This window comes from Silurus meridionalis, chromosome 14 (genome assembly GCF_014805685.1).
Source record: "Silurus meridionalis isolate SWU-2019-XX chromosome 14, ASM1480568v1, whole genome shotgun sequence".
Taxonomy (NCBI): domain Eukaryota; kingdom Metazoa; phylum Chordata; class Actinopteri; order Siluriformes; family Siluridae; genus Silurus; species Silurus meridionalis.
The window spans coordinates 17,512,599-17,535,504 of NC_060897.1; the positions used below are offsets into that span (position 1 = coordinate 17,512,599).

Here is a 22,906-nt window from a genome sequence, read left to right on the forward strand (position 1 = left end):
CACTCTGCAGTGACTAAACCTCTCATTAGCAGAAAGAATCAAAAGGCTAGACTAAGCGGTGCTGAGGAGCATGGTGTGTGGACACAGGAGAACTGGTCCAAAGTTCACTTCAGTGATGAAAGCAAGTTTAAATTATTTGGGTCCGATGGAAAACATTATGTTCGGTGACAAACTGGAGAAAGACTGAACCCAAAGTGTGTAAAGAAGTCAGTGAAAAGTGGAGGAGGAAGTGTGATGGTTTGGAGCATGTTTTCTGCAGCAGGAGTTGGGCCTCTTATACAGCTACATGGCAGAGTGAATGCAAATGTTTAACAGAACCTTCTTCAACAACATATGGTTCCTTCCCTGCGTTCATCACCCAATCAGCCCGCAGTGTTCATGCAGGACAACGCTCATGTCACACAGCAAAATGGGTAAAGCAGTTCCTTGAAACTGAAAACATTGAAATAATGACATGGCCTGCCCAGAGTCCTGATCTCAACCCAATAGTGAACCTCTGGAAAATCCTTGGTGACAAAGTTATGGCCAAGAAACCAACTACAGTCACCAAACTGTGGAGGAGACTGGAAGAAGAGTGTACCAAAATCACACCAGAGCAGTGTGAGAGACTAGTGCTGTCCTGTGGCCGAAGATGTGCTAAAGTCATTCAGAGCAGAGGCCTGTACACTTCCTACTAATTGCTGACTGTTGTAACCTTCAAAAAATTTTGTTGTAATCTTTTTCCATGCTACAGTCATCATTGTTCTCTAATTTTGATCAGTGTGTTTTCTGCAAAATAATGGGGTTTTTTTTTGGAAAGGCCTTAGTTATTTTGTGGTAGCATGGAATAGACAGGACAAAAACTCCTTTAACTGTTGAGCAGTGAAGATGACATTATTTCAGAATTGTTCAATTGTTTATAAATTGTTCTCTAATTTTGATCGCCAGTGTATACCCACTATTATCCCGCATTGCTTCCAACCAAATTGCGCCGCATACTCCAATCCAATAGGTGGCGAAATATGCACCTTGAAGCTGGTTCGTCAACCGCTATGTAAAACAACAGGAGAAGAAGATGATGACGATGACCTCCGCTCCAATCACATTTCAGTGTTGCCATACTGCAAATCCTCTTACCGGATCTCCCAATGGCTGGTCAAGAGCGCGAAGTAGCTTTCAAAAAGGTACTTTTTAAAATAATAGTTATCGTTATCTAGTAATTACTTTTAATAACTTTGTCCATTGTACTGATACTGGATTTTTGCTCATCGCCGAGTTGGAGAGCTGAATGAAACCCGTAACGAATATATTGTGTTTTTAGGAAACCATCAGCAAACTTTTGACGTTGTTCTTCAAAGACGAGAAAAGCAAAAGTATGACCGTGTATTTCAAAGCGATTGGGGAAAAAAAATAAGCTGTTTGGCTAATAATTCAATGGCATAAATTAGGAATAATCTTTAATGTTTTTGTTAACAGTCAGCAACGACACTGCGAGTCTCATGGCTGAGATGCTGAGAATTTTTGTTATTGGTAAGTCGGGTTTTTTTTTGCATTTCATCCACCTTAAATTTGCGTTATATTACTCATTTTAATTTGCACTATTGTTTAAATCTAATTTAATTAAATGTTCCTTTAGTGACTGTTTATTGGCATCGGGCTACATAAGAACACATTATAACGAATATATTTTTTATTTATTTAATTTAATACAATCTTTTATGCAATGTCCAAATCAGCAGGTATTGTGGGATGCTCCCAATGTTCAGTGTTTAGTACCTAACACTGGTACAACCTATGAACCATGTCTACTGATTAAGCCATGTTTCTCATAAAAAAGAAAAAAAAAAAATATATATATATATATATATATATATATATATATATATATATATATATATATATAAAAACCTGGCTAACATTGTCAGCGTGGCAGGCCACCAACCAGGATTAATTTCTAGAAAAACGAGACAGCCAGGTATATTTGAGGGCACAGTCAAGCCAGTTGGACCCATCCAGAGGCCAGCTAGAAGAAATTGTCCTGAGTGTTGGGAACAGACCAGAGCTTGTATTGCGTGCACAATAGAGATCTTGCTTGCATTAGGGTTTAAAGCAACCAAGTTCTTCTGTGTGTGTACAGTGGTGTGGAAAAGTGTTTGCCCCTTCCTGATTTTTTTATTTTGTTGCATGTTTGTCACACTTACTGAAACACAATATTTCAGATCAACAAAATAATTTAATTAATAAAAGATAACACGGGTGAATACAACATGCAGTTTTAAAATGAAGGTTTTTATTATAGAGGAAAAACAAAATCCAAAACTACATGGCCCTGTTTATCACACCTGAGTTAAATTTCTCCAGCCAAACCCAGGCCTGATTACAACGCAGAAAGACATCACACCTTTTCGCAATCAAGAAATCTCTTAAATAGGACCTGCCTGACAAAATGAAGTAGACCAAAAGATCTTCAAAAGCTAGTCATCGTGCCGAGATCCAAAGAAATTCAGATACAAATGAGAGAGAAAGTAATCGATCAGTCTGAAAAAGGTTAAAAAGCTATTTCTAAACCTTTGGGACTCCAGCCAACCACAGTGAGAACCATCATTCACAAATGGCAAAAACATAGAACAGTGGAGAACCATCTCAGGCCGGCTGACCAAAATTACCCCAAGAGCACAGCGAGGGAGACTCATCCAAGAGGTCACAAAAGACCCCACAACATCAAAAGAACTGCAGGCCTCACATGCCTCAGTTAAGGTCAGTGTTCATGACTCCACCATAAGAAAGCGACTGGGCAAAAATAATCTGCATGGCCAAGACGAAAACCACTGCTGAGCAAAGAGAACATAAAGGCTCATCTCAGTTTTGCCAGAAAACATGTTGATGAGCCTTAAGACTTTTGGGAAAATACTCTGTGGACTGTGAACTTTTTAGAAGGTGTGTGTCCCATTACGTCTGGTGTAAAAGTAACACCGCATTTCAGAAAAAGAACATCATACCAACAGTAAAATGTGGTGGTGGTAGTGTGATGGTTTGAGGCTGTTTTGCTGCTTCAGAACCTGGAAGACCTGCTGTTATAAATGGAACTATGAATTCTGCTGTTTACCAAAAAATCTTAAAGAAGAATGTCCAGTCATCTGTTCGTGACCTCAAGCTGAAGCGACGTTAAGTAACGTGCGTTACGTAATATTACTTTTCTGGAGTAACGAGTAAAGTAGCGCGTTACTTTATAAATTTACACATTAATATCTGAGTTCCATTATTAAAAAAGTAATGCGAGTTACTTTTCAGTTAAATTATTTTTTTTTATATTATTTATATTATTATTATATTATTTATATTATTTTTTAAATTATTAAGATGAACGTAGTCACGTAGAATCGTGCACTCATACGTGCGAGCCACGGGAACAGAAGCTGGTCAGAAGCGGCGATGGCAAACCAGAGCATTACATTACTGTGATGGAAGTATTCTTATTACAGTAAAACCCCGTTGTACGAGCAACCTATTGTACAAGCAAACGGAGATACGAGCAAACTTGCTCGCAAAATTTTACCATGTTTCACGAGCAAATTTCGAAGGCACGAGCAAACCCACGCTGCCGGTTCACCGTTTTCGGCGGAGGATCGCATCAGTCTCTTAGTTGATGACGTATCACTCTGTCGCTCCCGTTGTTCAGTGCAGCAAAAACATAACTTTTTTTTAGTTTTATATTTTTATTTCACTAGAAATCTTGAAAAATGTCTCCCAAGTAAATCAGTGATTGTGCTGTGAAAACGAAAGTAAATAAAATGACCATGGAAACCGAGGAGGTTATGAGCGTGGTGCGCGTCTCACACTCGCAATCAACCACTACCACATGGGTAAGTGTTATGCGAGAAACAGAGGTGGAAGCTGAAGTCAAAGCAAACAAAGTTTATTTTGCAAAACGCTGCACTGCAGTAACTGGGAAGTAATCCAGTGGTGCGCGGTGGGAGCGCGGTCCACTAGTCCAGAACTGGATGAGAAGCAGTCTGTGTAATATCCAAAGTAGCGCGTAGGAGAAGCGCGCCGCTGACCACGGGAGAATCGTGACATGTACAGCCAAACCATTAATAATAACGAACAGCGAGTGAGGGTGAATGAGGGGTTTATATATGGTTGGGTGATGAGTGCTAAACGAGAGTCAGGTGTGTGATTAGTAAGCCGGCGAGCAGCTCTGTACGGGCGGGGCACGCACGGGAGAAGAATCAGGGAGCTTCCTGACGGTAAGTGTTAAATTATGTTTACATTACAGTAATTTGCAGTGTATTTGTTTGTTAAAATAGGCTACAATTACTTTTTAAGTGCAGAAATAAGCGATCGAATGAGATCTTGGAACAGATTAAATCACTTTTACATTCATTGTTATGGGGAAAATCAGTTCGAACGTACGAGCAAATGGACCTACGAGCAATTTTCCAGAACGAATTATGCTCGTACAACGGGGTTCCACTGTATTTTGAAATAGTCAAGGAAAAGGAGAAAGGATTAATGGATAAGTGTAGATTATGTGTTGGTGAAAAGCTCTTGTAAACTGCAAGAATACCACATCTGCATGCAAAGCACAGCACTACAGGTGTGTGTGTGTGTGTGTGTGTGTATATATAATGTTGAATATATGCAACATTATGTAATGTTGCATATATGGAATTGGAGACAGAAATATAGAAAACTTTTGCCGACTTTCCGCCACTGCAGCTCTATTGACTGCTCAGAATAAAAGTTTTCCGTGGGAGACACATGTACGATGCCATCGCAGGGGAGATAAGAAGCAAATTCACAGATCATTTGCTCTTTGTGGGAAGATAAACTGCCACAGTCACTGATAATAGCGCGAACTTTGTAAAAGCGTTCAGAATGTTTCAAGCTGATGATGAAGCAGAGAATGATGTAGACGAGGTCATATTTATGGAATTGCACGATGTTTTACGAGATGACAGCTAAAGGTATGTTCAAAATTTAGTTGATCATCTTATTGTTCTCTAAGAAGTTATTAAGCATTTTAAATGTTTAAGACATTTTGCTCTAATATCTAAGTAACGTAATTAGTTACTTTTTTGGGGAAAAACTCAATATTGTAACGCATTACTTTTAAAAGTAACGTTGCCCAACACTGGCTGTAACAGACTCATTGCAAGTTATCGCAAACGCTTGATTGCAGTTGTTGCTGCTAAGGGTGGCACAACCAGTTATTAGGTTTAGGGGCAAACACTTTTTCACACCGATAGTTAGATAGAACTTTATTGTCAGTGCATAGTACAGGTACACAGCAACAAAATGCAGTTTAGCAACTACCAGAAGTGCAAATAGTAGCAACTGTGCAAATTGACAAGTGCAGATGAATATAAGTACACCATGTAATATGTATAAATGAAATGTATGTGTTTGTACAGCAAATAGTCTGTCAGTGAAATTTTTTTATAATGGCTAAGGCATCAAAAAGTGTGCAAAAGCTGATAAGCGCGTGTGTGTGTGAGATATTAATTACACTTGTCTTTTTATTAACAGTTATTTATTATTAACATTTGTGATCAATATTTGAACATTTTACATTTATTTTTACTTTTTTATAAAATACCTGCTTGGTTAAATAATATATAAAATATTTTATAATACTTTATAAAAATAGATTAAATCATAATGCTATGGATTCTTTAACGTTTTATGTCCAGCTTCAGCAATTTAAAAGGAGACAATTCCACATATCAAGGGAGTAAATGAATGAAGGATGAAAGGAAAGACATTTAAGTATGCTGAAATGTCTTCACCTGTATTACCCAAATAGGGTCTAACAAATGTAAACTTTAATTAATAAAAAGTCAAGAGGCTTTTATTGTCATTTCTACTATACAAAGTGGTACACAGTAAAAATGAGACAACGTTTCTCCAGAACCCTGGTGCTACACTAAACAACATAAAGCTACAACACAAGCTATGTAAAGTGCAACCTAGTGCAAACAGTGCAGACAAGACAAGACAAGACACAAAACCTGAGATGGTGCCAACCAGTAAACCTACTGTATACATTGATTATACAGTACTGTGTGAGGAGAACTGTCAAAACTATAACAGATATATACAGACACAATGCAGTGCAAAAAAAAAGCAGCAGTCAAGAGGTGCAAAAGACAGCATGTAAACAGTGTAAAAATCAAAGGTGCAAAAACAGCAGGTAAACAGTGTAATGCGGCTTATTCATGCATTGTATAAAAAATAATAAATAAATGATAGTGGAATGGATTGAGATTGAGATGAGTAATGAGTGTGTGTTAAGTTCAAGTGGCAGTTCGGTAACACACATTTGTGTGTGTGTGTGTGTGTGTGTGTGAGAGAGAGAGAGAGAGAGAGATTTCCATTTCTGTACTGTGTATTCAGGAGCCTGATGGCTTGCGGGAAAAAACTGTTGCACAGTCTTGATGTGGTGGCCCGAATGCTTCGGAACCGTTTTCCTGATGGCAGGAGAGTGAAAAGTGTGTATGGCGAGTGTGTGTGGACGTCCACAATGCTGTTGACTTTGCAGATGCAGCGTGTGGTGTAAATGTGCATAATAGAGGGGAGAGAGACTCTTCTCAGCTGTCCTCACTATCCTCGGTAGGGTCTTGCGATCTGAGACGGTGCAGTTCCCAAACCAGGCAGTAATGCAGCTCAAGCTGCTCTCAATGGTCCCTCTGTAGAACGTGGTCAGGATGGGGGGGGCGGAGATAGGCTTTCCTCAGCCTTCTCAGAAAGTAGAGACGCTGCTGGGCTTTCTTGGTGATAAAGCTGATGTTGAGTGTCCGGGTGAGGTTGTCCGCCAGATGAACACCAAGGAATTTGGTGCTCTTGATGATCTCCACTGAGGATCCATCGATAATCATTGGAGAATAGTGGTATTGTGCTCTCCTGAAGTCCACAACCCTCTCTTTAGTTTTGTCAACATTCAGGGAAAGGTTGTTGGCTCCACACCAGGCTGTTAACCGTTGCGCCTCCTCTCTGTATGCGTTCTTGCTGATTAGACCCACCACGGTCGTCTCATCTGCAAACTTGACAATGTGGTTCGAGCTGTGTATTGCTACACAGTCGTGAGTCAGCAGAGTGAACAGCAGTGGGCTGAGCACGTAGCCCTGAGGGGGCTAACTAACTCTAACAAAAAGAGTAAATAAGGTCATCGGTGTGGTGGTGCTGGAGATGCTGTTCCTGAACCGGTCTGCGGTCTCTCAGTCAGGAAGTCCAGGATCAAGTTGCAAAGGGGGGTGTTTAGGCCCGGTGGGCTTAACTTCTTAATCGGGTGCTGAGGGATGATTGTGTTGAATGCTGAGCTGAAGTCAATGAACAGCATTCATACATATGAGTCCTTGTTGTTCAGGTGGGTGAGGGCCAAATGTAGGGTTGTGTAGGGTTGTCGCCTCATGACGAGCTTTCGAAGCACTTCATCACGATGGGTGTGAGCGTGACGGGACGATGGGCATTGAGGCAGGAGACAGCAGACTTCTTCGGCACGGGAACAATGGACGTTGTCTTGAGGCACGTAGGAACAACGTTGTTGCTCATGGAAAAAGTGAACAGTATAAGGAACAAACTTGTACATTATGTTATACAAGTGCTATACAAATAAAAATGAATTGAATTGTATGCCTGGAACACCCACATGGGGAACACAAGCCGTTCTGTTTTTGAAAAAGTTGATATACTTTAGCTCATGGACCTTTTTTTTTTTGCCTTTTTTTAAACATCTGAATGAAATATGGTGAATAATACCAGTAGTTATGATGTTTAGTTTATATAAGGTTAATATTATGACTATTTTATTTATTTATTTTTTTAATGGCCATACAATCAGCCAGAATGTCTTTCAATCTTTTGGCTTCTCAATAACATCTCTCAATTTTAATATTTCAGAAGCAACTCGCAGAGCAGTAAAGCAGGCAGAAAATGAAGACTGTGTTGGTGTTGATTTGGAGCATGTTGAGAAAATTTTGCCTCAGCTTGTAAGTATATTTGAAGTAAAAATATTTCCTAATGTTATCATAATGTTTAAAAAAAAATTACAAAAATAAAAACAGAGGGGGAGTTTGTTAAAAGCAGATGTCAGTGGCATTGGTACCAGAACAATCCTAACCCCCACCAGTAAAAGTGGAATTGTAAATTAATTGAAATATTTTTGAGGATTAGACACACGAGGACATAGACATGTCTGACATTGTCACAGTCAGTGTTGTGCTAGTTACTAAAAAATAGTTACTAGTTACAGTTACTCGTTACTTCTTTCAAAAAGTAACTTGGTTACTTTGTTGATTACTTACACCAAAATGAATGCGTTACTGTTAAGTGTTTTTTAGTAAAAAAAAAAAAAAAACTTCTTTAGAACGTTCTTTAATGTTCCCATTAATGCCCTTTTATGCATTATGGTCTATACAAACACAAAACTGACTTAAACACAGTCATTTTTAAACACTTTTATTTAAGTCAGACCAGCACAAACTGAATATATCACAAGGATTTCTGAAATAAATAACAAAACAAGCTGAATAATATATTCAGAATCAAAACTAAAGTGGCTTCTGCTGTTGTTTTGAGCTCTTAAAAATTTGTCTTTCACAGCTTAAGTATGAGAACTATTAACAATGTAGTTTTTGTCTTTATACTCAACTAAAGTGAAATAATGAGCATATTTCCACTTTGAGAAACTCGTCTTGCTCTCGCCTCGACTCGCCATTACTGCCGCACAGACCTGAATAAACGGAGACACGCTTACAGTGCATCTTCTTCGTGTTTACAGTGGTTCATCCACCAATCCTACAATGCGTCGCTGCTGTAAACAGGTTAGACTGTAGGCTACACTTCAGCCGAAATTTATTCATTTAAAAAAGTAACGGGTAACGAACCATATGGTAACGGGGTTACTTTATTTTTTTAAAGTAAAGCGTTACAGTATTAGTTACTGCCCAACACTGGTGAGAGTAGTTGTGATTAAAAATACATGATCTAGGTCACAAGGCAATTATTTTCCAAAAATGTATTTGTTTCTGTTTGAATCATGTGCACTAAATAAGGTGGGGAAAACATAAGTCTATTGAAATAGGTTGATACAACTTAGAAATTGGAATGTTAACCCATTTAAAAGTCAGAATCCTGTGCTTAAGTAATTATTCTTTACCACATTAAATGTGAGATACTGTAAAATACAATCATAATAATAATAACCAAAATAAATACAACCAAATAATGCTGCAACAACTAATCAACAAAATCGATTATAATAATCGATAATGAAATTCATTGTCCATGAACACTGTTATTGTTTAGTTGGGCAGTTCAAGTTACAGGATAACAAGATGTAAATGTAATGTAAATCTCAGGACCTCAGAGCCACAAATATGGCCAGAGTTGCTTTCCATTATTGCGATCTTAGTAAATATATTGCATGCCATCTGCCTTTTAACTTTGTATCAAAACTCATGAGTTGAAAATCTCTCTGCAGCTTTTGGATTTCTGATTCCCATCTGAGTGCCATGTGTCCCAGCAGTGACAATAAACTGAACTTTTTTGGTCAGCCAAGCAACATTATTGCAACAAGTGCAGAAGCATCTTGCACAAGTGTGTGTTTGTTTGTTTGTATGTGTATATATAATGTAAATGTTGATGTATGTAAACAAAAAATCTGATTATTATCTATTAATAAACTAAATCTTATGTATTTAGAATCTGTTTTTAATGAATGCAAATTGAGATTAGTTTAACTAATAGTGAGAGTAAATCAGTTTTGAGGAATCACTTTTTCACAATTATTCATTGCATGAAAAAATGTGGAACATGGAACAACAGTCCCTCTCCCAAAGCTACAGCAAGTAGTTTTGTCTGTTCCCAAATAAAAAAAAAATAGAATAGCCTTTATTTGCTATGATACGGCGCCCATGGAGTACGAAGGGTTAAGTGCCTTGCTCAAGGGCCCCAAGAGTGGCAGCTTGGGGATACCGTGGCTTGAACCCATGCAGATTGTTGTTATAAGAAGAGCAGATGCTACACCGTGGTGAAGTAGACCCTGTCTCAACTTTGTGGAAACGTGTTGCAGCCATCAAATTAAAAATTGCCTATTTTTTTAACTTATTGGTACCATTTCCTCAGTTTAAACATTTGAAATATTTTATTTTCTACTGTGAATAAAATATGGTTTATGGGATTAGCAAATCATTACATTGTTTTTTTTTTATTTACACTACACAGGATCCCCAAATCTGTGGAATATTTAATTCATCAGTTTTTAACAGGGGGAACAAGTGTTTTTTTTTTTTCCTTACTGAATTTGACTTATAAAAAATTGAATTTGTGTATGCGTTTGATATTTTCAAATGTTTGTCTCCCCATCATGATTAGACAAGAATTGATGTAAAAACGTGTTATGATGGCTAAAAGGAACCGAATCCATGGAATGATCCAGTTACAAAAAGAATTTGGAAACTGATCATGAAATTGAGAAAGCACAAGTTGATGGAACGAAGTGAGATAAAAACACAACGTTCAGTCTTATTTATAACTCAATCCTCTTCGAAACTTATTTAACGTTATTATTTTTACGTTATGAGGAAAGTCTGAATTACATGGTTTGCTTTTGCATCTAACACTCGTGTCCCTCAAGTTTTGTAGCATGAGACGTTTTGCGTGGATTGCCTCCGCCCCAAAACTACGCTGTACGCTTCTGGCAACGTTGTCGCTACTGCGCATGCGTTTAGCGAATTGCGTATGCCACGCTTTAAAACTCCGGGCGCATGCGCAGAACATATGTGGCAAGGGACTTGAACGGGTGACAACACTGGGTATGAAGAAGTTGCTAACATGGGCAAAAACAATCGAGCTACAGCCTCAAAAGTATCTAATCAGCAAACTGAAGAACTGAATCAAAGGTAGGACTGATTACAACACGTGGACGACTATACATTTGTTAGATTGTGCGACGAATTGTGGCTTTTAGATGTGTTGAGCTTAGGTAATGTTAGCACGTGTTTGTATCCTCTAAGGATATCGTGCGACAGAAAATTGTAGGAAAATGACACATCTCGTACATCACTTACAATTATAGTTCACAGTCGTTCACTTACAAGCATATCTCTCTAATAATAATAATAACAAAAGCCTATTAACATATATAATTTTATATATTTATATCTATGTATGATTTAGGACAGATTCCTATATCTAATAGGTTACATATTCCTAACACCAAAACACCAAATTAGAACAAATGTTATTAAACAAAACATTTCACTGATTCATTAGGCTATTTAAAAAAATGCACACCTGAAATCCAATCAAAATCACAGTGTGGTTTGTAACAGGCAGCACATTTGTGCTACTGGAGCTCTTCTGTGGGACTGGACCAGACACATCCTTCAATTAACTAGAAGTACAGATACTGACTAGACTTTTCAATCAAGTTTAATATTTTGTTACTTAGTGAATGCATCCAGGCAGAACATCCACCATATAGAACACAAGCAGAGAAAAGATGGTGTTGATCAGGTGATCAGGAATGTCTCTGTTCTCAGTCATGTTTACATCACTGACTCCCTCTGTCTCATCCACGTTATCCACATTGCCTTCTGCCTTGCTCATTGTTAGCTTCGTAAACTAGCCTACGTTGTGGCGTGTGAGAGCCAGGAAATGATACACCAGTGGTAGATTGAAAAAGCCGCACAATGACAAGAAATAGGTTGATGGACTAAAAGCAAAGAAAAAATATTGACATTTCACCAAATAGACTCAGACTAAAGTAAAAATGTAAGAAGTAGAAAGTACAGATATTTGTAAAAAATTTAATGAGTGAAAGTAAAAAGTCTGAAAAGAAATAGTGAAGTACTGATACCAGAAAAAGTATTTGCACTTTGCTACATCACACCTCTGCCTACGATAATGCCCGAAAGAGCATCAGAACTGGACCATTGGCTAAAGGTGGCCTGGTCTGATTAATCATATTTACTTTTGCATGGTCGTCACTTAGCTGGCAGTCTGGCTGAGACAGAATGAATATCCTTGCAATGTTTATATAGAAAACATCGGGTTTTGTATTCACATGGGTTAAATAGGAATACTTTATTGATCCCATATGAAAATAGATGGTTTCTGTCGCTCACAGTAAAAGATCAAGTAAAGATTAAAGTAAAAATAAGAAATTTAAATAAATATACCTATTAAGGTGTATATATCAAGAGAAATGTAATTTGTAGCAGCAACGAAACACAGATGGCAAAAAAAGTCAAACTACAATAATAGTTATAAATGTTATTGCACATGTAACTAATTAATATTGCACTTAGATTATTGCACACAATTGCCCAAGGTATCAACAATGTATAAGTGTGGCATGACAATATATAAATATAACATATAAATATAATTATGCATTATTGTAATTAACGTATAACATCTATTTATCTATCTAGTTATGTATTTTAATTGCCACAAGCAAAAATTATCTGATTGCTCAGTGATGCATCATGGTTGTATATTACTGAACGTACTCCTCAGACTGACCATGTTTGATTTAGTGGGTGGGATGTTATGCAAGATGGAATATACTTTGCACAGCATCCTCCTTTTAGACACTTTTGTCAGAGTGTCCAGCTCCTCACACAATAACATTGCTGGCCTTGTGGATCAGTTTGTTGAGTCTGTTAGTGTCTGCCACTCTCGGCCTGCTTCCTCAGCATGCCACAGCATAAAGGAAAGCACTGGCCACAACAGGCTCATCAAACATCCTCAGCATTGTCCTGCAGATGTTAAAGGACCTCAGCCTCCTCAAAAAATAAAGGTATCTCTGGCTCTTCCTTTTAGAGTACCTCAGTGTTCTTAGTCCATTCTAGATTATTATTATTATTATTATGTAAACCCCCAGGTATTTGTTATTCTCCACCATCTACACACTAACGCCACAAATAAACACAGGAGTCGCAGGAGGTGCCTTTCCTCATTCTCAGGTTCATGTTACCACCTACATAAACATTGCAGACCAAGTACACATCTTCATAAAAGCAGTATTCCCTAATGGCTGTGGCCACTTGATTCCTCCTACCAAGCTTCCTACCAGCCCTGTTGACAAAATAAACCTTTTCTAACTGCCCATGATCCTATCATCAGTTGTCGTCCTTTGCTTTTTTTTTTTTTTTTTTTTTTTAAGCATTCCAGGAACACACTGCCTTTATAGCGATGCTCTGACTCAGTTATTAGAGTCACTCAGATAATTAACCATTTTTACTGCCTCCAACACCACCTCATGAATTGAACAGATTTGCATTCAAGTGACCATCGTTGAGCAGTTCATAACTTAACCAATGAGACAACTATAATGAATGGACATCATGTGTCACCCAGATAAAGATAGGTTCCCTTCTGAGTCTGGTTACTCTCAAGAACAACTTCCAAGAATGCATTGTAGTGGTTCAAATATTAAACTAACATCATTGTATAGTATAAAGTGTTCTTATACATTGTGCTGTTTTATCTTAGTTTATGAAATTAAAGAGTTGCGCAACACAACTTTATTTTTTTTCTATTAGCAAGAAATGGAAGAAGAAAAATGACGTGAAACCTCGACCGGATGAACATCTGGATCAGATCCCGTTTCAACTCCGTGCAATTATGAAAAGTAAAGAGAAAATGAATATGGGATCCAGTAAACTGAAGAAAATGATGAGAGGTATGAATTGCAGGACGAGTACAGTGGACACAACCTCTTTCCCTTTTTTTGAGATATCCCTTGGATCAGGGGTGTCCAATCTTTTTCACAAAGTGGTGCTGTGGGTGCAGGTTTTCATTCCAACTAATCAAGGGCCATACCCGATAGTCATTGAAAATCATTAGATTTAAACAGGTAGAATTTGGTGTGAACTTGCTTAGTTGGAACGAAAACCTGTATCCTTTGTGGAAATGATTGGACACCCCAGCCTTGGGACATTGTTCATTTTAGTGCAAATGATGACTGCCTTACATAGAGCAACTTTTAGAAATCTTTTGTAGATTCAATGGAAAAAGGAAAAAAAATGTTGGTGTCAAATAAAACCCCTAAAATTAAATTCATGTTTTGAGAAACAGATGCACCTTACTGCAATTATCAGTTATCAGTCATTTTTGTTGTATTACATTATTTGCACATTACATTATTTGCATATTATTGTTATTTGCACAGCTTCATTTACTGTAATATACTAAATGTACCTTCTGCGTCAAATTGCAGGCTTCCCTACCTACTTCTATCTGTTTACTGCACCATAAACTTTCTTTCGGCTTCTCCTATTAGGGGTCGCCACAGCAAATCATCCGTATTCATGATCCACATGTTGGATTTGGCACGTTTTTACGCTGGATGCCCTTCCTAACGCAACCCTCCCCATTTATCCGGGCTTTGGACCGGCACTAAGAGTGCACTGGATTGTGCAACACTAATGGCTGGGTTTGGTTCCCTGACCGGGAATCGAACCCAGGCCGATGCACCATTCTTCTTAATTTCCTTTTCTAGTATCCATCACACTGTTTACAATTACAAACTCATTATTATTATTATATTGTATCATAAATGTAGTTATTTAAATCTATTTGCCTTTTTTTTAACACCTGGTTGGTTATTAACTGCATTTTATTATTCTTAGGACTGTCTTCAGTCTGAGAATGGTATGAGCTAAAACAGCTAAGGATTGAACAAAAAAGTTATGTGGCAGAAATGTACAAGCTTCCGAGGAATATTGCAGAAAAGACTTAAATACTTTAAAAACCCAATAACTTATTGCTAATAAATATGGCGATTTATGCAGAAATTCAGAATTTCTGAATGACAGGACAGGAAAATAGTCAGGCAGAAATATACTCTGCATGATCCAAGAATATACAATTATTGATGGCTATTTATACTTCATGTTGAGATTATGAATACAAATGCACGGATGAAATGCATGGTTTATACTTTTTATTTGCTTAATTGTAAGTGGAAAATATATTGAATGGAAGCTTTTTATTGTTGAGGACAAATGTTGATATATACAGTATCTTACGCAAGTAAGGACACCCCTCACATTTCAGCAACCATTTTCATATATCTTTTCAAGGGACAATACTATAGAAATGAAACATGGATATATTTTAGTCAGTATGCAGCTTGTATAGCAGTATAGATTTACTGTCCTCTAAAAAAAGTAAGTACATAAAGTGAACTCCTCCTGGGCATGGATTTCCTCAGAGCTGCACAGGTTGTTGCTGGGATCCTCTTCCACTCCTCTATAATGGCATCACAGAGCTTCTCCACCTTCTGCTTAAGGATGCCCCACAGGTACTCAATAGGGCTTATGTCTGGAGACATACTTGGCCACTTCCAGCTTCCTCATTTCTCTAGTATTGTCCCTTCAAAAGATGAACATAGTTGCTGAAATGTGAGGGGCGTACTCCCTTTCGTAAGATACTGTATCTTTTCCTTAACCCCACATTTCATGTTATCATGCTTGTTTTTTTTTTTTTTTTTTTTTGGTGACCATGCCACTTTGTCCTTCTCAACATGAGAAAAATTAAAGCAACTTGCCCAAAACCTCAGACAAAACACTGGATCCTTATTAGGAGGAAATCTCTAATAACTACAGGTGCCAAGAGCTTCGGTGGAAACAATTGTATGCAAATATAATATTCTTGGGAAATACTATTATTATATGGAATTACATTCAGGAAAAATTATTTATTTGAATATGAATTTTAGAAAGATACAGGCTTTAAGTAAACTTGATGATCACAATAAAAGTAAAAAATAAAAATAAAAAAAAAGAGACTACTGCATAAATATAATTAAAAATTACACTTAAATATTAAATCAGGACTCGGATCACACAATCAACGACATGTAAATAAATGTTTTACATATAATGGCATTTACTCAATAGTTATTGAACTGAATAAATACAATTTAAAGCTTTTAATAAGTCGTTTTAGCCCATGGGCCAACTATATGACTGACTCCCATTAAGTCTCTTTGTTGAGTCATGCAAGTGCAAGGGGAAAACTTTAGCTAGCAAACTATGGGCACATTGTGTGATAGGATTGCAGTGGTTGACAAAAATCTAATTTGTTAGTGTACTTTACCAACCTTTTTAACGTAACTATACTGAATAATTTCCATTTAGGGAGACTTTTACTTTAACTTCACTACATTTCAACGTCAAATCTTTTTTTTTTTTTTTGGTGACCATGCCACTTTGTCCTTCTCAACATGAGAAAAATTAAAGCAACTTGCCCAAAACCTCAGACAAAACACTGGATCCTTATTAGGAGGAAATCTCTAATAACTACAGGTGCCAAGAGCTTGTGGAAACAATTGTATGCAAATATAATATTCTTGGGAAATACTATTATTATATGGAATTACATTCAGGAAAAATTATTTATTTGAATATGAATTTTAGAAAGATACAGGCTTTAAGTAAACTTGATGATCACAATAAAAGTAAAAAATAAAAATAAAAAAAAAGAGACTACTGCATAAATATAATTAAAAATTACACTTAAATATTAAATCAGGACTCGGATCACACAATCAACGACATGTAAATAAATGTTTTACATATAATGGCATTTACTCAATAGTTATTGAACTGAATAAATACAATTTAAAGCTTTTAATAAGTCGTTTTAGCCCATGGGCCAACTATATGACTGACTCCCATTAAGTCTCTTTGTTGAGTCATGCAAGTGCAAGGGGAAAACTTTAGCTAGCAAACTATGGGCACATTGTGTGATAGGATTGCAGTGGTTGACAAAAATCTAATTTGTTAGTGTACTTTACCAACCTTTTTAACGTAACTATACTGAATAATTTCCATTTAGGGAGACTTTTACTTTAACTTCACTACATTTCAACGTCAAATCTTTTTTTTTTTTTTTTTTTTTTTTTAAACTCAACTACATTTTGCAAAATGAGTCGTTAGTTTTTATTTATGAATAGAAATTTGGATAAAAACTTAACTGGTCAAAACACAGAGCAAGCCACCAATTGTTTTGATTGTGTTGAACGACACAGTTCTGCATCAGATCAACAGCAAGCAGAACATTTTGAGAGGAATAAATGATTTAAGAAACTCCTGACTAACGTGCCACAACACAATTATTTTTGAAGAAGTTAAAAAGGTTTTGAGGTCATGATCACTTTAATAGATATAAATCAGTGTTTGATTCATTAATATCATTCTATTTATAGATAGTTGTGCTAGGACATTATAGTCTTTTCACATAAACTGAGTTGATTTCCTTTCAGTTTATTCATTGTCTAACAGCTCCTTTCTAAATCTACAGATTTGACTTGAGGAGGAAAAAATGCCTCTTTAGTTAGCAAAAGGTGGTTCATGTTGACATGCTCTTCTTTTTCTGTTATTCTTAGTAATTCTACATACAGTAAATGACCTTCCAGTGTCATGTGTTTATTTTTTCTCTAATTGCATTCATACAGTTTGGCTTTGAATGGTCTTTCTCTGCAATGTTTGATGAAAATAATACTTTGAACCTTCTTGTCCACTCTTTACTGTAGCAAAAAAGCCCAAGGCACAGACAGAGATCAATGAGCAGGAACACATCAGAGTTCCACACTTTCGGAGGGGAAAGAAAGAGTCAGAGAAGAATTACCTGTGGCGCATGTCACAAGAAACACAGCGTGTTTTGTTTCTCACCAAAAACCAGCCAGAGAGACGTCCTGAGCAATACATGAAGGAGAAAACAACAACAACAACAACAACAACTTCCAACAAAGAAATTCATAAAGAAGTGTTAGTTTTTGTCTACATCTAACATTGTACCAATTATTTTTATTGCTGAAGTCCTTTTGATTGATATTTTTAATGTTTTGTTTGCACTTTCTGTTAAGGTCTAAAAAAGGAAGATGCCAGCGTAAGAAAAAAGTCAAGAAAGAGAAGTTTGTGGAAAATAAGATATTTGTAGGCATGTATCCACTTCCACTTATTAACATTTTATATATACAGTAAAACTCTGTTGTACGAGCAACCTATAGTACGAGCAAACGGAGATACGAACAAACTTGCTCGCAAAATTTTACCCTGTTTCACGAGCAAATTTCGAAGGCACGAGCAAACCCACACTGCCGGTTCCCCGTTTTCGGCGGAGGGTCGCATCAGTCGCTTAGTTGATGACGTATCACTCGGTCGCTCTCGTTGTTCAGTGCAGCAAAAACATAACTTTTTTTAGTTTTATATTTTTTATTTCACTAGAAATCTTGAAGAATTTCTCCCAATAAAATCAGTGATGGTGCTGTGAAAGCGAAAGTAAGTAGAATTACCATAGAAACCGAGGAGGTTATGAGCGTGGTGTGTCTCACACTCGCAACCAACCACTATCACATGAGTAAGTGTTATATTTACATTACGGTAATTTGCGGTGTATTTGTTTGTTAAAATAGGCTACGAATACTTTATAAGTGCAGAAATAAGCGATCGAATGAGATCTCGGAACGGATTAAATCTCTTTTACATTCATTCTAATGGGGAAAATCGAGCAATTTTCAAGAACGAATTATGCTCGTACAACGGGGTTCCACTGTGTGTGTGTGTGTGTGTGTGTGTGTGTGTGTGTATATGTGTGTGTGTATATATATATATATATATATATATATATATATATATATATATATATATAATGATTACTTTTTATTTTTTTTATTTTATTTTTTTATTCTACCCGCACCTTATACACAGTGTCACGTTTTATGTTTAATTTTTCTTTTTTTTTTTTTTTTTAAAGATAAAGTACAGTTTGGAGAGGTTGCTATGGCACCTCCATCACTGACTGTTAAACCAAAGAAGGCTCCTGTAAAATCCCAGGTAAGCTATATCTGAAATCTTGTCTTCATTTATGAGAAGTTATTTAAAAAAAAATTGAATTAAAAAATGTATTCTGACTTTTCTTGATACTAAAGTTTGAATATTTTTATGTTTGGCGATTTTATGTTTCTCTAGAAGGCCTCCAACAATCTTCTTCTAAGTTCTATGCTTGGCCACACTGATGTGTCAACAGCTAAGCCGTCTATGGCAAGACAGAGGATAATTAAGGAAGAACATGAAAGGGTTGTCCACGCTTACCGCCAACTAAAGAGGCAGATTATGGAGCGAAAAGAGCAGCAAAAGGCAGGGATAAACAAATTTCAAAACCCTGAATGAACCTTCCAGGAAGATTGTACAAAAGACACTAATCTGTAAATCAACAAATATTTCTACAGTTCCGTTTGTATTGTATTTCATGATTTTTTTTAAATTTGGAATTAGGATATGTTTATGCTCTTCTTTTCTGCTATAGTGTTTTTACAACTACTGATCTCGATTCAAGCAATATCATATATTATAGACATTCTTAACGGAACCTAAATTAACCTCTTAACAGCAGACATTGGAGAAGGTACATGGCAGGCGAGGCAACAGTCTAATAGAGTGACATGAGCAAGATAGCATTAACTCGTGTTTACTGAAAATCTTGGAGTACAAATAAGCAAACAGGCCAGCACACACTGATGCCATAATATTTTAATCAATAAATTGATAATGAACAGAAAGGTTTGAGGTCTATGCATGGAGCTGAGCAACACATTTTTCACTGCAGCGGAGCATAATAGAGATTGTGTGAGAATAAACTGTGTATGATCATTCAACAACGTTTTTACAAAAAATTAATAGTTTTTTATTTGTTCTTTAATATTAATTTACTTTTAATTTATCTGCAGCTGTTGGAGTGAATTTCCCTCTAGGATTAATAAAGCTGTCTGTGTTTCTAGCTATCTATCTTTCTAGTTATCATGTTGGCTGTTATCAGTTGATTGATCGATCACTCAACTGCTGCCTCAACTGATGAATGTGGACGTAACCTGAATAGAAATTAAAATTATTTTTGGAAACCAAGGTCACTGCAAATTAAAAAGAGGGACCATCTGGCTTGTTATCAGCACTTCAAAAGCCTGCATCTCTGATGGTATGGGGGGGCATTAATGCCTATGGATTGGGCAGCTTTGACATCTGGAAAGGCACCATTAATGCTGAAAGGTAAATACAGGTTTTAGAGCAGCATATGCTTTTATCCAGACCACATCTTTTACAGAGACGGCCATGCAAATTTTAGCTAAACCGTATACTGCATCTATTACAATAGTATGGCTTTGTAGTAGCAGAGTCAGGATGCTGATCTGGGCAGTCTGCAGTCCAGATCATTTACATTTGGCAGATCATTGTAAGGCGGGGAACCACCCACTGGTCCAACGGCGGTTTCCATAGTATAATTTTGATGGATGTTTCTTTAGTTATGTTGATTAAGCTCTGGCATTACACTCGTTAATTCGGTTCGCACAGTCGCACATGATCCTAGTATGGGCCCTATAATTAATATACTGGTCAACGGTCATACGTGAATCAGTATTGGTCGCTGCCAGAGGTTGGACTATATGCTTAAGCGGCCACTCTCTGCGTGCTCAACTTTAAACATACTTTATTTAGTCCCCTTAGAGGTGACAATTATTACAATAATTATTTCTAACCACAGATAATGAATAGAATAATATTGAAATAATCAGAGGTTGAGGCTGACCCTATTTAGAGTGATCAGAAATGTTATTACTTACAGTGTCAAGATTTACAGAGCAACACAGAATAAAATCAAACATAACAATTTATTAACCAGGTAAGAAAATCACAATTCAAAGCCAATTTGTAGTTCAAATAAATATAACACAAATACAAGCCAATAGTATTTACATTTAAACAGGAAATATAAAACCTTTCATACCTGGTAAAAACGACACACAGTGCGTGTGGGATATCTGTTTACAGATTCCCTGAATTGTTGGTCAGTCCTCCTTAAATACCCAGATAGAGTAAACATTATGTAAACATTATTTAGCAATGGAAGTTTCCATTGATTGGTTCTTACAGACCCGTGGGAGGCACCTCGCCTGTATACATCTGTAGTGGGGCACGCCCCTTGTATAGAGTTATGTTTTCTTTAACTTTATTAAACCTTTTTTATTATTTGTTCTATTGCTGTGGAAATGGGAACTGTGTACCAGTCGCGATAAACCTTTGTAAAGAAATGAAACGAACATTTTCTGTCGTTATTTACATGTGATATGACCTTTCTTACACATAATCATCTGGTGTGCTGTAGAATGTCCTGTGTTGAGGATGTAACAGGGAAAGGAGGGAAGAGGGTCAGACACTTGTCTGCAGATCCACCATTTGTATGGAGATGTGGTGGTCAAGACCAAGGGTAGCTCTCCGGGGAGCCTACTGTATTCCAGATAAAGTTCTGGTTCTCGAGAGGGGTGTTGCGGGGTCTTGGTCCCCTGCCGTGAGTCCTGGAGGAAACGTGTTGTGTCATAAAGAGCTCTTTTAATGTCCTTGTTGCCTCGGGCATCTACAGGGCCCACACCCTGCACTCTCGGGCATCCATGCTGTGTTCTCGGGGAGGGCCGACCTTTTGGTCAGGATCAAGCAAAAGTCTTACATCATGAAACGAAAAATACGACAAAGAAGACCCAGGAATGTTGAACAACTAGAATTATGTATCAGATACAAATGGAACAACGCTCCTCTTCTAAGTAGATGGTAGCTTATTGGTTATGGCATTGGATTTTTGATCCGAAGGTTGTGAGTTCAAATCTCAGCCACATCAAGCATCATCAGTTGTATGAATGTAATAAAATGTAAGTTGCTCTGGATAAGGGTGTCTGTCGAATGCCGTAAATCCCCTTGATTCTCCTCAGACCATGGACTGTTTTTTTAAAAGAAAATATGTCTGTCACAGTCATAATCACTAAGCAGTGGAGAGAGAACACATCCCTGGGGGGGCCACCAGTGCCGATAGTTTGGATGTTTGACATGAATTTTCCCAGTCGCACTAACTGTTGCTAGTCAGGATGCTGGTGATCCATTGACAAATTAAGCTAAAACAGAGGTCTGGGCTAGTTTGGTGGAGTGCCATAAGAGGAATTACACCCTACCTGATGTCATAGAGGACTAAAATAATAAAGAAAAACTTATACAAAACCAAGTGTATTAGGCACAGAAATACTTTGTCATACATCCAAATAATGTTTTGAGATATTTAGCATGAGAATCCAACTCTTTAACAGTGTAAAAAGCTGTTTAATTCTTTTCTTAAAATGATATATTTCCTCAGTTCAAACATTTGCTATTTTCTATTGTGCATAAAATATTTTTTTATCAGATTTGCAAATCCTTGCATTCTTTGTTTATTTTCATGTTACACTGTGTCCCATTTTTTTTGGAATTGGAGTTCTACATCTGAATGGCTAAAGAATAAGAAGAAAAAATTATTAAGTAATACCCTAAAACAGCTGCCGCAATGTTGCTAAAATTTAAAAGAATTTTGTGGACTGCAGTTCAGCATTTAACACCATAATTCCCTCCATGCTCACCTCTAATTTGGAGGTCCTGGGACTCCAAGCCCAACCCTCTGTCCATGGTTCTCCAACTTCCGACCAGACAGACCACAAGCCTTACGGGTGGGTAAACAAACCACATCCTCCCTCACCCTCAAAACTAGAGCTCCTCGGGTTTTCTGAGCACCCTGCTGTACTTGCTGTACACATATGACTGTGTGGCCACTTCCTCCACCGGCATCAAGTTTGCTGATGACACCCTGGTGGTGGGCCTGATCTCCAACTATGACGAGGCGGCCTACCTAAAGGAAATTAAAAACCTGGAGAGATGGTGCCAGGAGAAAAATCTTCTTGTGAAAGTCAGCAAGACTAAGAAGTTATAGTGGACTTCAGCAAGAAGCAGAAGCAGTCATACCAACCACAAAAGATCAGTGGGACCCCAGTCTCGAGAGTGGACAGTTTTCGGTACCAAGGTGCATCAATTTCTGGTTTGGGAAAAGCACCATGCAGGACAGA

General features: G+C 37.2%; 2 protein-coding genes across 2 annotated transcripts; both read left to right on the forward strand.

Moving 5' to 3' along the window:
* Window positions 1-1,008: 1,008 nt before the first annotated feature.
* Window positions 1,009-9,676, forward strand: cenpx (centromere protein X). Its single transcript, XM_046865454.1, has 5 exons — window positions 1,009-1,163; window positions 1,301-1,352; window positions 1,456-1,509; window positions 7,879-7,967; window positions 9,461-9,676. Exons 1-5 carry the CDS (start codon window positions 1,128-1,130, stop codon window positions 9,473-9,475), a joined length of 246 nt encoding a protein of 81 aa, XP_046721410.1. The 5' UTR covers window positions 1,009-1,127; the 3' UTR covers window positions 9,476-9,676.
* Window positions 9,677-10,728: 1,052 nt separating this feature from the next.
* On the forward strand, window positions 10,729-19,773 carry ccdc137 (coiled-coil domain containing 137). The gene is made up of 6 exons (XM_046866936.1): window positions 10,729-10,880; window positions 13,530-13,669; window positions 17,528-17,762; window positions 17,861-17,934; window positions 18,751-18,830; window positions 18,966-19,773. The coding sequence occupies exons 1-6, from the start codon at window positions 10,813-10,815 to the stop codon at window positions 19,164-19,166; spliced, it is 798 nt and encodes a 265-aa protein (XP_046722892.1). The 5' UTR covers window positions 10,729-10,812; the 3' UTR covers window positions 19,167-19,773.
* The last annotated feature ends 3,133 nt before the right edge of the window (window positions 19,774-22,906 follow it).